Source organism: Polyodon spathula, chromosome 13, assembly GCF_017654505.1.
Source record: "Polyodon spathula isolate WHYD16114869_AA chromosome 13, ASM1765450v1, whole genome shotgun sequence".
NCBI lineage: Eukaryota > Metazoa > Chordata > Actinopteri > Acipenseriformes > Polyodontidae > Polyodon > Polyodon spathula.
The window spans coordinates 41,059,545-41,071,774 of NC_054546.1; the positions used below are offsets into that span (position 1 = coordinate 41,059,545).

Sequence of the window (12,230 nt, forward strand, 5' to 3'; positions counted from 1 at the left end):
ATAACTCATTTACAATTATTTTAATGAAATAGTTTTTTTTTTTTTATTTTTTTTATTTACATTATGACAGGACATGTGAGCAGGCAATGTTGAGAAGCTCAATTTAACACATGCGTTTATTTTTGTTCACGATTGTCTATGTACTGATTTTTTTTTTTTTAATGCAATTATTTATAATTGAACCTATGTCCTACTTAGCATTTTCATTTCACCAGCCCAAATCTGTAACATCACAATAGCCATGCTGCCCAGAATGGAACTAAACACATCAATATTTACTGCATGTGGTTACATAAAATGGAACACCAGTGTATGTATTGTTTGCAGGGACAGGATGTATTTAACCAACTGCAATACAGACACACTGGTCTGATGGTGGGGCATTAATTACCATCAATGAATGATGACACAAGAACAATGCCCTGTCTATTGTTACTGGAAGCAGTCATGCAGACAGTGTGCCTGCTGTGCGGTTTTATCCCACAGTCTTTGGCGCATTTATTTGAAGCATGTTCTACTTCTTCATCATCTCTACTCATCCAATGGCTGTGGTTGTGAATTACTTTATTGCGTTTCCATACAGAACCCTCTTCAGTTTGGAAGACAAGCCTGACAGTTAACCTGTGATTCAAAGACTTTGGCATCACGTCCAGCATTTCTCTGGAACGCGGTACCCACAGGCTATAAACACGTCTCAATATCAATCCTGCATTTAATTTATCACAGTGGCAGTTTTATCTATCAACAGTTAGAAATTACAGCTAACCCTTAAGACACACAATACTGGGTGCTCCACACTGAAGTCAGCTTCATTAACACAGACCTGTAGCCAGCTTGTGACACGTTACAGATACAGTACATATACGAGTCCTAGTGCACTTTTAAACTTGACCTAACTTTAAGCACATTACCCATGAATGACTCATTTACACTTTATAAAGCTGATTCAACTCATCTCTTTGTCCTCTGCGGTACCCACCAACACCACACTTAACTGCATGTTCCTAATGAAATGAAGCTGAAGGTTTCAGACCATGGTGGATTTTGCATTTGAGTTCAGTGACGTCTTGTCATTCTGTATTGAATAGCCTTCAGCTTTTTTCTGGCAGGCAAGACAAACTGCTTTTAAAAGCTGAATCAGGAGAAGATTCCATGAGCTGGAATGTATTCTATCCAGTGTGTGTGTGTATGTTGGTGTACCGTTCTACACCAAGTTCCTGGATTGTTGTGCTGCATTATTACTTGTTAAAACTGCAGTAAGGTGTTGCGAACATGTAAAACAGCGCTTGATGAGGAGCACTTTCGTATTTTCTGCAACCTGGCTTCCTGTTAACGTGTGTGTGAGTGTGAGAGAGAGAGAGTCCCATGTTGCATAATTAGAAAAAAAAAAAAACACAATCGCAGAACATGAAAAAAAACACACTAAAATCAGAATCTTTTCATCTGTCGTCGCTCCTGCCTTCGCTGCTTCTTTTCATTCACCTCCTCGGGGGCTGACGGGGGCTCAGCCATGAACCAGGGGCCCAGGAAATTCACCCAGAGCAAATAGAGAGCTCGGCCCGGGGCCTGAAAGGGACACAATCACATGATATTTATATAGTGCCTTTCACAGCAAAGCTGACTCTAAAGCGCTTCACAATCATGGAAAACAGGACTGAATAGTAAAACAAAAGTAACAAAAAACTCAAAAATAAAAACTTATAGGCCTGGAGTCATGACTTTGCCAATAAATCCGCATTTCTGATCATCCCTGGCAAAGCGTTCCAAAATCAACCAAGTTATTTTATACAAGGGAACGTCACAGATGCTAAAAAAGGGTATCACAATGTGTTTACGTGAACTGCAGCCAGTCTATATAATGAAACAGTTTACTCACCAGAAGCCAGAGGTACCAAAAGTATGCTGATACAGAGCTCAATACTTGGATAATGGCTGTTAGTAAAATCACATCCTTAAGATGCCTAAAAAGTAAAAATATATATATATATATTTTTTTTTAAATGTACCCAAAACAGAAGAAAAACAGCTTGACCTGCAAATAAAATCAGAATGGATGGACTACATTCTGCTCCAGGTCAGGATAATACAAGTGCCTACTATATGCACAGAGAGACACATTTAAATCAGTGAAATATGAAACATCTAGGTATGCATAAAATCATGTCTGTTTAAGAATGAAAGCAGTTCCACTTGTTCCAAGCAGCTTATTCAGTATTGTTAAAAACAATTACAGTATGCACATTTCTACCTGACAAGATTCTTCATTACAAGCAAATGTACAGTACAATCAAATATGACTATTACTTTTAAATATAGTCAGTGCTGCAATTGTAAGTCTCGATTTCAAATGTTTTCATGATTTTCTTTAAACACAGAAAGCACTGGAAAAACATCTAGAATCTTTCTGAATAAACAGCCCCACGAGAGTCCAGCTCTCCTGACGAATGGTTCTGGTTTCAGAGAGCATCACCTGCTCACCTGAACGCACTGCAGTTTGAACACTCACTCTGCCATCCCCTGCTCCATGTTCAGGTCTATCCCACCGTCCAATAGGCTGCCATCCTCTGCGAACGCAGGCTTCGCCATCGCCGTCATGGACCAATAGCTACCTCCATACACCACCAGCGCAAACACTAGCCAGCACTATGATAAGCACAGGGGTTAGGAAAGAACGCACACCCTGCTGCCAGCCTTCGAAAGCAGCAACTAAGGATAGCAATGCCCTTCTGTCACTGTGTAATCCAGCGAGATGTTTCTATGGGGAAAAGATAATACTGCACAAATATGTTCAAATGCAACTTACCCAAGTCCAAAATGTTGCTGAACTATAAAAAAGAAAGAGGTTCACTGCTACATAAATTGCCTGCCAATGAGAAAAAAAGATTATTATTATTATGTACATTAATAAAAAGCCAAGGTTGCTAACTGATAGCTGTGTCTTTTATAAACAAATAGGGGGCTATTTACTGATCAACAAAAAGTCTTTTTTTCAGCTCACTTAACTAACAGCATGTACCCCGTACTCCAGCTGCAACAGAAGCAACGCAATTATTACTGCTGCGTGTATCCTACTGCACATTTCAGCTCTTTGGTTTAAATGTGTTACTTACATTAGCTCCCAATATAACCCTCATGTAGAACTTCAGCGTCGATGCATTCTCTTCAAAGATCTGTTTTTTACCCTTTGTGCCAACCTTCCCTTTGGGCTGTAAGCAGAAAGCAAGCCCTTCACATTGAGTACTTTGGTCAGAAATCAGCTAACCCAGAACAAAACACATTCAGTTGCAACATACTTAAAGCTGCAACAAGCAGAACTTACCGCCATGGTGAGGAACGAGCCCTTGTCTTGTTTCAGTAACCTGAAAATTGTACAGACGCGTTTTTGTGTTTGTTTTGTTGTTTGTTTGTTTGTTTGTTTGTTTGACAATACTGTATAGAAATGCTACCGGTACCGAGATGCTGGTAACTACAGCCCGCCTCTGTGATTTAACACATCAGCACTCACCCAAAGCACTTCCGGCTCGCTACGCTGACATCATCAGGAGAAAAGGAACAGAGCGATGCAATCAATGCGACCTCTAGTGGCTACCTTGCAGTACTGCACTAAACGCTCAAGAAATGCATCTGCAGCACAGCGCGTTCAACAGACACCTGATTGACATGTTGTGCAAGCGGAATCTCATAAGAACATAAGAACATAAGAAAGTTTACAAACGAGAGGAGGCCATTCGGCCCATCTCGCTCGTTTGTTTGTTAGTAGCTTATTGATCCCAGAATCTCATCAAGCAGCTTCTTGAAGGATCCCAGGGTGTCAGCTTCAACAACATTACTGGGGAGTTGATTCCAGACCCTCACAATTCTCTGTGTAATATTCTCATATTGCCAGTCCGTTTCAATCATGATTAGCAGCACAAAAGTTTTGAATTTAAAGAGGCGGTCGCAGGTGCTTCAGTACCCAACCTCCCCAAGAGAGACGACTGAAGAGCAGGTTTTGCTGCCTATGTCAGTAAAAATTAATGAATTGCTAGTTCTCCCTCCAGGGCAGCCCTGGGTGTGTGTGGTGCTCCTGCTCGCCATGTGTTACCAATATCATGACAGGTGTCCATGCGGCACTGTCCATTACGAGAAATCTAGGGTATTGTCACAAGCAGTCCAATGGTCTGTATTCCATTATCTTTATGTTGAGATCCGGTCACAGCAGCATCAGATCATGCAAAACAGTATTAATGTATCAATAGTAATATAACATACCGCAAGAGGGTGCTTTGACCACTTCGGATTTTTTATTACCGGTTACTCAAAAAAATTTATTTTTAATGATATATATATATATATATATATATATATATATATATATATATATATATATATATATATATATAGTACAATTATTATTATTATTTTGAAAAACATTTTTAAAATAGCAAAAGACACACAATAAGGCTAGATACGTTCAGAATCGAAAGAGGACAGTTCTGCTTTGAGTTTAGTTGAGGGAGATTTCCAGCCCTCTCACTGCTCTGAGAGGGTGACGTCACTGCAGAGCTGCCGGAGAGGGGCGGGGCTTGTGTGAGTGACATCCCGCCCGTCTTCCTCCTCCAGGGAATCCGCATGATTATAGATAGCAACGCCAAGAAATTCAAAACTCAGTGAAAACATTCTGCAGCAAACAATGTTCTTATCGTCCTTAGAGCTTCTTAATCCATCTCCCCCCCTCCTGTCTGCCCACCCTTCTCTTCCACAATCCGCTTCTATCTTTCTGTTGTCAGTATTGAAAATTGCTCAAGAAAAAAACCGAGAGCATTGCGCAAAGCTTTATTTTAAGGGGTCTTTAGTTTTTTAATCGTTAACAACAAAATTACGTGTTAGAAATACTGTTCATTCTGTTGTTGCCGGTTAGGTAATATATATTAATCTATTTAGAAATATAAAAAACATAAATGAATAAAAAAATATATAATCAGATATAATCAAATATCAGGCCATATAAAGTGCTACGCTTTAATTCAACGCCAAATGACTTGCCTTTGTTTGTTTCGCTACGGTGCTAAAATATTCATACACCCTTTAAACAGTCTTCAGAATGTGTGAGGGCATTGTTATACAAAATGAAGGAACCCCTTAATTGAAATAAAAACTACTAAAACCGATATTCATCTTTTTATTATTATTATTATTATTATTATTATTATTATTATTATTATTATTATTATTATAAATGTATTTTTAGAAAGAAAAAATCTAAACACACACACACACCAGTACCATAACATAACCAAGGATATTCTGTTATACATACATTAGAATGTCTCTTTGTCATCCGCAGTGAGAATTCTACGGGAAACTACAACCCCCAGCAGGCAGCTCGAGTTGCTTCCATAGTGACGTCAGAATGTAACTATTAAGAGGCTGTGGTGGTGTCGGAATAGGGGCTCAGGTGAGGTGATAGAGAAGGATGACACAGGGAAGAGGTTGGCTGTTAAACAGTATTGATCTCGGTGTTAGTTCTGTCTGTCTATTACACAGACAACCGATCCCAAAGAATCGATTAATAACTGAACGTTATTAGGACTTTTTCACAGCCGGTTCACAGAGATACGTACTTTCCAATACTGTCGGTACTTTCAGGATGAAGTTACAGAACAAGGAATAACGCCTTATTTAATTTCTGACAGGGCATGTTGAATAACTCAACAAGCGAGAATCGATCGGTCATTTCTGGTGCCGGCTGCACATTTGAAATGGATACTCCAGAGTTACCTGTCGAGGTAAGTAGGTGTGATTAACGCTCTCTAAACCATATGACTTGTAACATTGTTTTTAAATGACTGTTTTGTACTAGCAGTATTATTATTATTATTATTATTATTATTATTATTATTATTTTATTTATATTGTCGTTGTTATTATATAGAGTTAATCCATGTTATCAAATATGGACATCTCCAGTTGTCATAGTGTGGAGATTATATGAATGCTAATATGTGACGTCAACGTTATTCATAGTACCCATCCACCTGTAGCTTTAGGTAGAAAAACTAGAGCATTGGCCATTTACTCTAAAAAATACAACATGCAGGCAAGTACAGTAATCTAGAATATTTTAGATACAAAGTTGACTTACTGTGACATAGAATAATACTGCGTTAAACATACCTCAAGCAGGATCAGACTGACAGTATGAAACACGTTAGCCCACAGCAGGTGTGGCCCGTCATCTGATCTACATTATCAATACAGTAATTATAACTGAAGTATTTCATTCAATATGAAAGGTATTGCTTACTAACACACTCAGCCGGTATTTTTCTTCTTTCAAAATGAAAATGTGATCTATTTTATATGTGTGTGCAGTGTACAAAATTGATGGCATATGAAAGATCTTTTTTAAAAAAATGTTACATGCAGTTTAAAAAAAAAATTTTTTTAACATAAAAATTAGAAAATTTTGAAAACACTTTTGTAAAAATATTTTTGGAAAAGTGGTTATATTTTTATATATATATATATATATATATATATATATATATATATATATTAAGGAATTTACGCTGTAGGTTTGTATATCCAACGTAATTACCTAGGCAGTGTTGCAATACCAAAAACAGGTGTGTGGTGTTCTGTTTTTATTTATTTCATTTTTTTTCACGATAATCAGAGAGAAAGATGGAACTTGAACTTCTCTTGTGGTTTCCAGGATAATCATATTTGAATGTCTGTTGAACTGGCAGCTACAGACTTAGCATAAACACCCCGGGTTAACCAATACAACACTTTTATGATGCGGAGAGGTTGTGTATTAACAGAATTCTTGTGTGCATATGGAGCAGGTAATAACTTACATCCTGAGCTTCCTGCAAGGGCCAGACAGAAAGGATGCCTCACTGGTCTGCAAGATCTGGTACTTAGCTTCCCAGGACTACCAGTTTAAGGTAATGCCCTTCACTGCTTTGTCCGGGTAGCTATGTGCTGTTGTCTGCCTACACATTCATTACAAAGCTTCTGCTGTGTTGGTTGAACATTCCCTTCCTCACCAATAGGTGTCACTAATCCCCCCCTATAAAAATCCTCCAGGCTGTGCTCAACCAATCATAGCTGGATTTGTTAACATGCAGAAACTTCTCTTTAGACCCAGTGTTTATTGATTTGATTAGATTTCCCAATATGAATGGAACACTTTAGGTTGAACACGCCCCACAGCAACCAGGGGTGCTGCAGCTCAGTGTTCATATCCTTTTTGTTGTAAACTCTTCCTTCCCTGCAGAAGAAGGTCACCTACAGGTTCCCCGCCTCCTCCGTCTCCCTGGATGGCATCAGAGGCCTGGGCCGGCACCCCTGCTACAGTGTGGCCATCAGCCACCTGGACAGCTCTCCCTTCTCCAGAGCCATTCTCCAGCAGGTGGCCCTCCATCTGGGACCCCGGCTAGAGTGCCTGTCCCTGCGGGGCAGCAGCATCACTGAGTCCTCCTTCCTGGCCGTGGCGCCTCACCTCCCCGCCCTCCGCAGGCTGGACCTGAGCTGCTGCGACAGCCTCTTCATGTCGGGCACCTTGCTGTCGAAGGAGGAGAGCAGGCAGGCGGTCAGGGCTGCCCTGAGGAACCTGGAAGAGCTGGACCTCTCCAGCCTGCACTTCCTCTCTGACCTCACCTTCAATCGGCTGACAGGGTGCTCGCCAGACCTGCGGAGGCTGTCCCTGGCTGGCTGCCACATCGCCTTCCAGTTCGACCCCTACAGAGGCTCCAGTGTGGGCTGCGACTCCACTGCCATGCTCTCCTTGAAGAACCTCCACAGGTTCCTATCGGAGCGGGCGCCGAGCTTGAAGGGGCTCAATCTGGGTCGGACTGGCGTGACGCCTGAGGGTCTCAGATCCCTGGTTCAGGTGAGGGGCCTCTGCTTAGAGGAGCTTACCCTCCAGGGGTGCAAGGACCTCACAGACCAGGCCATGACTGCCCTCTGGAAGTGGCAGCCCGGCTTGAAAACCCTGGATCTCAGCTTCTGCACGGAGCTGTCCGACAAGACCTTGCTGGCCATTTCTTCCAATCTCAAGGAGCTCCAGTGTCTGAATCTGGCGAAGAACAGGAGAATTACAGACAGTGGCCTCTCGGACCTCATGGAGCTGAAATGCCTGCAGTCCCTGGACTTCTCTGAGTGCAGCTACATCAGTGGGGGCCAGCTGGTCAAAGGACTGTATTCCCCTCAAGCTCAGGCCAGGCTGGTGTCTCTCAGCTTCAGCAGCTGCACACTCATCACGGTAAGTCCTGCTTAAGCTATGCCTCCTTTTACTGTGAGGCTGAAAGAGTGCAAAATCAGGAAAAAAATATCAGTTTTGAAACATGACTAACTTCTAGATCAAGCCTGCGTCACATTTATCTTTGGCAGTTAAATTCAGTTGTCTTGGGACGATAGGCAGAAGTAATAGACTAAGGGACAACCTTCAGCATTTTCACTCCAACTAAGGATGACGCTTCGGTTATACATCATCTGAATACATCTTTTCCACATTGTTCAGGGATGGAAATAACACTAAGAAGTGTTAACCAGTTCCTGGTTTTACGAGATGAGTTTCATAAGACACACCTGAGCTTGTTACCTGTACACTGTAGCTAATCAAGCTCAGCATGGATTAAATTGCTATGCAATAGGAGTTGTATTTCCATCCCTGTTGCTACACAGTCTTTCTTTTCTTTTTCTTGTTATGTCACTTATTATTCTTCTTCTTTGCTTCTTAAAGGACCTCACCATGTTCTCATTGGCCCAGCTGGTGGGCCCTAGTCTGCGGGTGCTGGACCTCACTTCCTGTCTGTACCTAACGGACCTGAGCGTGCGCGCTATCACCACCTATCTGCCAGGCCTGGTGGTGCTGAGGCTGGGCTGGTGCAAGGAGGTCAGTGACTGGGGGCTGCTGGGACTGGAGGAGCCCACCCAGGAGTGTAAGCCTGATAAGGAGAAGGTGAGAGATGGAGGACAGGGGAGGGATTTCAGTGGGTAATTCAACAATACAAATGGCTATTGAAAACCAACAAGCCTGGGAGATTTTTATGGGGGGAATTCAATATTCTAGTTCTGTTTCTCCCTTGGTTAACCTTATTTTTCAGGGTGCTTCCAGTATTTGGTGATGAGGTTCCCACACCAGGCCCAGGGAATGAACCCTTGAGTGCTTGGAGATTGACATTTCACAATTGCTTTAAATCTTGTTCCTCTTCCCCCTCTTGGTCCTTGTTAGGACGACAAGGGACCCAAATTCAGCCGTAATTTCGGAAACATGGGCTTCTTCTCCCCTCCCAAGAGGTACTTGGAGGAGAAGCCTCGGCGGGTGACCAAGCAGGACCTGGTGGAGTTCGGGGAGAGGGAGGGGGCCTCTCTGCTTGCACTCCGGGACCTCCAGGAGCTCGACCTGACTGCCTGCACCAAGCTGACAGACGCCAGCATCACCCAGGTTAGCAACGCCGCAGCAGGGCCACGTTCAGGAGCAGCAGTCCATCTACAGGCCGTTTCATTCTGAAGCTGTGTGTTGAACAGATCTGTCTCGTGCAAAGTTTATACTGGACTTGCACGTGGGGGTCAGGTAGAAATGAGCAAATCTAGAGTGAAGCAGTAATACAGAATACACTGCTACACTGACATCCGTAAACCCTCCTAAATTCAAAGATTACAGAGCTGAGGGACTGAGTGACTTTAGAGAAGTTAGAGACTGGGAAGACCCCTGAAAGACTGGGAAGACTCCTGAAAGGTAAAAACACCATTGTTTCCAGTTCCAGTCTTGCGATTGCCTAGGCTGCTTTGTGGCTACGAGCACACGTTTATTCTTCCCCACAGCAGTGGTTTTATTGAAAGTTGTACTTACAGTGCAGTAAAAGCCTAAACTGTGCTATTTACAACACTTTAATCTGTTTTCATATTTGATTAGTAGAGGGACTGTCTAATGGTTTGTCACAGGAATGCTCCTCTCTTTAATGCAGTGAAGGAGACCTCTGTCTGCTCTGTATTAACCAGTCCTGTTCATCTCTATGGGCTCTGGCTGCTCTTGCAGGTGCTCCGATTCCAGGACCTGCGGACCCTGTCTCTGTCCATGCTGAGTGAGATCACCGACAGCAGCCTGGTCTCGGTGGCCTCTCACTGCCGTGGCCTGACCCGCCTGAACCTCAGCCACTGCCCCACGCTGACTGACCACGGGCTCTCCATCGCCGCACGCAGCCTCCATCGACTGCAACACCTCCACCTGTCCTGCTGCGACAAGATCACTGACCGGTAAGGAAGCGAAAGGCAGGTTGGATTATTACAGTGCTCAGTTGATGAGGTAATGTACACTCTGCTCTGTGGCTCTCCCTCTCTTTGTATCAGTCGATCAGGTACTGTACACTCTTTGTGGCTCTCCCTTTCTTTGTATCGGTTGATGAGGTACTGTACACTCTGCTCTGTGGCTCTCCCTTTCTTTGTATCGGTTGATGAGGTACTGTACACTCTGCTCTGTGGCTCTCCCTTTCTTTGTATCGGTCGATCAGGTACTGTACACTCTGCTCTGTGGCTCTTCCTCTTTGTATCGGTTGATGAGGTACTGTACACTCTGCTCTGTGGCTCTGCCTCTCTCTTTGCATTGGCCCAGTCTGTGTTGTGTTTCCCATAGGTCCCTGACCGTGCTGGCAGAGGAGTGCAAGGCGCTCAAGAGCCTGGACGTGTCCATGTGTAAAAAGGTTTCCATGGCAGCAGTCGAGCTCCTCCAATCACAGCTCCCCAGCCTGGAGAACACCCACACTCTCTTTGTAGGCGGGGCTGACCTTTTCTTCACCCTCTGAGGAGGACAACGATCACTGGGAAGAGAGGAGCCCAGGGTCCACACAGGCTGCAGGGGAACCTGGACGTACCCCACCTACTGGAACTGAACAGCTGCGTGCTGTATCGGGGTAATCCAGAGTAACTCCAGCCTCCATAATCTATCTGGAATTGCCAGTCTTTTACATTGGATACAGGATACTGTGTACAAGAAGAATGTGTTTTGTCGCAGGTAGCCATGCTCCCCCAACTCTGTTTACGTACAGGCTTAATTTACAGTAACAATTCAACATGCTCCACATCAGCTCTGCATCACAGCACAGAGCTTCTCTCTCTCTCTCTCTCTATATATATATATATATATTGGTCTTTACAAGTGCAGCACTGATATAAAAAATGGATTTTCTACTGCCGCAATACACTTGCAGGAAGCGTCCAGCTTCCCCTCGAGGTGCTGAGAGGACATTATTCAAATCGCATCTCCTTTTGTTCAGTATATCAAACATTTTTCATTTGAAATTGCCCATGCAAACCTGGTCTCAAGACAAAGGAGGTTAAATGCTTAAATAGCTGCCTTTACAAAGCATTATCATTCCAGGAGTAAGAAGCAAGAATTAAAAAAAAAAAAAAACACAACATCTCTTTCAAGAATTGGGGTTTACTTCATTGTTCAGATTCCGTCTGCGGTGGGACCAGAGTAAGGGTGGATGTGTAAAAAGTCGGATGAATGAATCCTGTTTTAAATCCCACTATACACAGCTGTAACAATTACTATATTCACACAATTATTGTTTTGAGATTCAGCTTTTACTAGGGAGCTCCCCTAAAACCCTTGTTAAGAAAGATACAGGGTATTAGTGCTTATGACAGGGTAGCCGTCTGCTGTGTGGGCAAGACAGAGGTTGAAGCTGATAAGCCCCACAGGCAAACAGGATTTATGTACATAAGTCAACACACTGAACAGCTCACCTGACCCGACCAGCAACGGCAGCGCACGGAGCACATACAACACAGTGTACGAAAACTTTGGTGGGATCTCCAGTCTGTGAACTAATCTTCTCTGTTCAGTAATAAACCAACGTTGCGGAAGAGCTTGAACACAGTGGATACGCGACTGGTGGATAGGTGATGGATTACTTTACTGTCAGGTACCTTTATTCCAGCAGGTTGTGCAGAATCGCGTGAGGTGAGCGGTCAGCCCCATTTAGTTGTCATGGACTGTATAAATATTTGTATAGCTTTGACTTCCCTCTTGAATCTATTTATATATCAGTTATTAGTTGCCCAAACTCCCATCTAATCTGTCCTTAATCTTTTAAACTGCTGAAAGATTTTTTTTTTCTGTGTTAACAATTCAATCCAGGATTACGTGCTGTTTCCTCGCAAGATCCACTGCTGTTGTTTGTACCCAAGCTACTCTTGTGTTGTTAGACGATCTTGTCAACATTGTTCACACATAC

At 43.0% G+C, this 12,230-nt stretch overlaps 2 protein-coding genes across 5 annotated transcripts; one reads left to right on the plus strand and one right to left on the minus strand.

Annotated features, from left to right (window-relative positions):
* Positions 1-1,407: 1,407 nt before the first annotated feature.
* On the minus strand, positions 1,408-3,566 carry LOC121325694 (transmembrane protein 208-like). The gene is made up of 6 exons (XM_041268551.1): positions 3,320-3,566; positions 3,111-3,206; positions 2,804-2,863; positions 2,507-2,643; positions 1,877-1,961; positions 1,408-1,566 (listed from the first exon to the last, which is right to left on the minus strand). The coding sequence occupies exons 1-6, from the start codon at positions 3,323-3,325 to the stop codon at positions 1,429-1,431; spliced, it is 522 nt and encodes a 173-aa protein (XP_041124485.1). The 5' UTR covers positions 3,326-3,566; the 3' UTR covers positions 1,408-1,428.
* Positions 3,567-5,363: 1,797 nt separating this feature from the next.
* Positions 5,364-11,525, plus strand: lrrc29 (leucine rich repeat containing 29). 4 transcript variants are annotated; one of them, XM_041267430.1, is made up of 8 exons: positions 5,364-5,437; positions 5,676-5,768; positions 6,807-6,932; positions 7,265-8,251; positions 8,732-8,950; positions 9,224-9,436; positions 10,031-10,248; positions 10,625-11,525. In XM_041267430.1, the coding sequence occupies exons 2-8, from the start codon at positions 5,679-5,681 to the stop codon at positions 10,791-10,793; spliced, it is 2,022 nt and encodes a 673-aa protein (XP_041123364.1). In that variant the 5' UTR covers positions 5,364-5,437; positions 5,676-5,678; the 3' UTR covers positions 10,794-11,525. The 4 variants fall into 4 exon arrangements, with proteins under 4 accessions (XP_041123364.1, XP_041123367.1, XP_041123368.1 ...); XM_041267433.1 differs by having other exon boundaries at positions 6,828-6,932; XM_041267434.1 differs by having other exon boundaries at positions 6,831-6,932.
* Positions 11,526-12,230: the final 705 nt, after the last annotated feature.

Excerpts from the sequence above, each read along its gene's own strand:
- LOC121325694 (XM_041268551.1), bottom strand. Across the intron at positions 1,962-2,506 it reads ATGGAGCAGGGGATGGCAGA|GCATCTTAAGGATGTGATTT; the intron begins GTGAGTGTTCAA and ends TTTACTTTTTAG. Across the intron at positions 1,567-1,876 it reads TTTGGTACCTCTGGCTTCTG|GCCCCGGGCCGAGCTCTCTA; the intron begins GTGAGTAAACTG and ends TGTCCCTTTCAG.
- lrrc29 (XM_041267430.1), top strand. The coding sequence starts at position 5,679 with ATGTTGAATAACTCAACAAGCGAGAATCGATCGGTCATTTCTGGTGCC. Across the intron at positions 8,951-9,223 it reads GTAAGCCTGATAAGGAGAAG|GACGACAAGGGACCCAAATT; the intron begins GTGAGAGATGGA and ends GGTCCTTGTTAG. Across the intron at positions 10,249-10,624 it reads TGCGACAAGATCACTGACCG|GTCCCTGACCGTGCTGGCAG; the intron begins GTAAGGAAGCGA and ends TGTTTCCCATAG.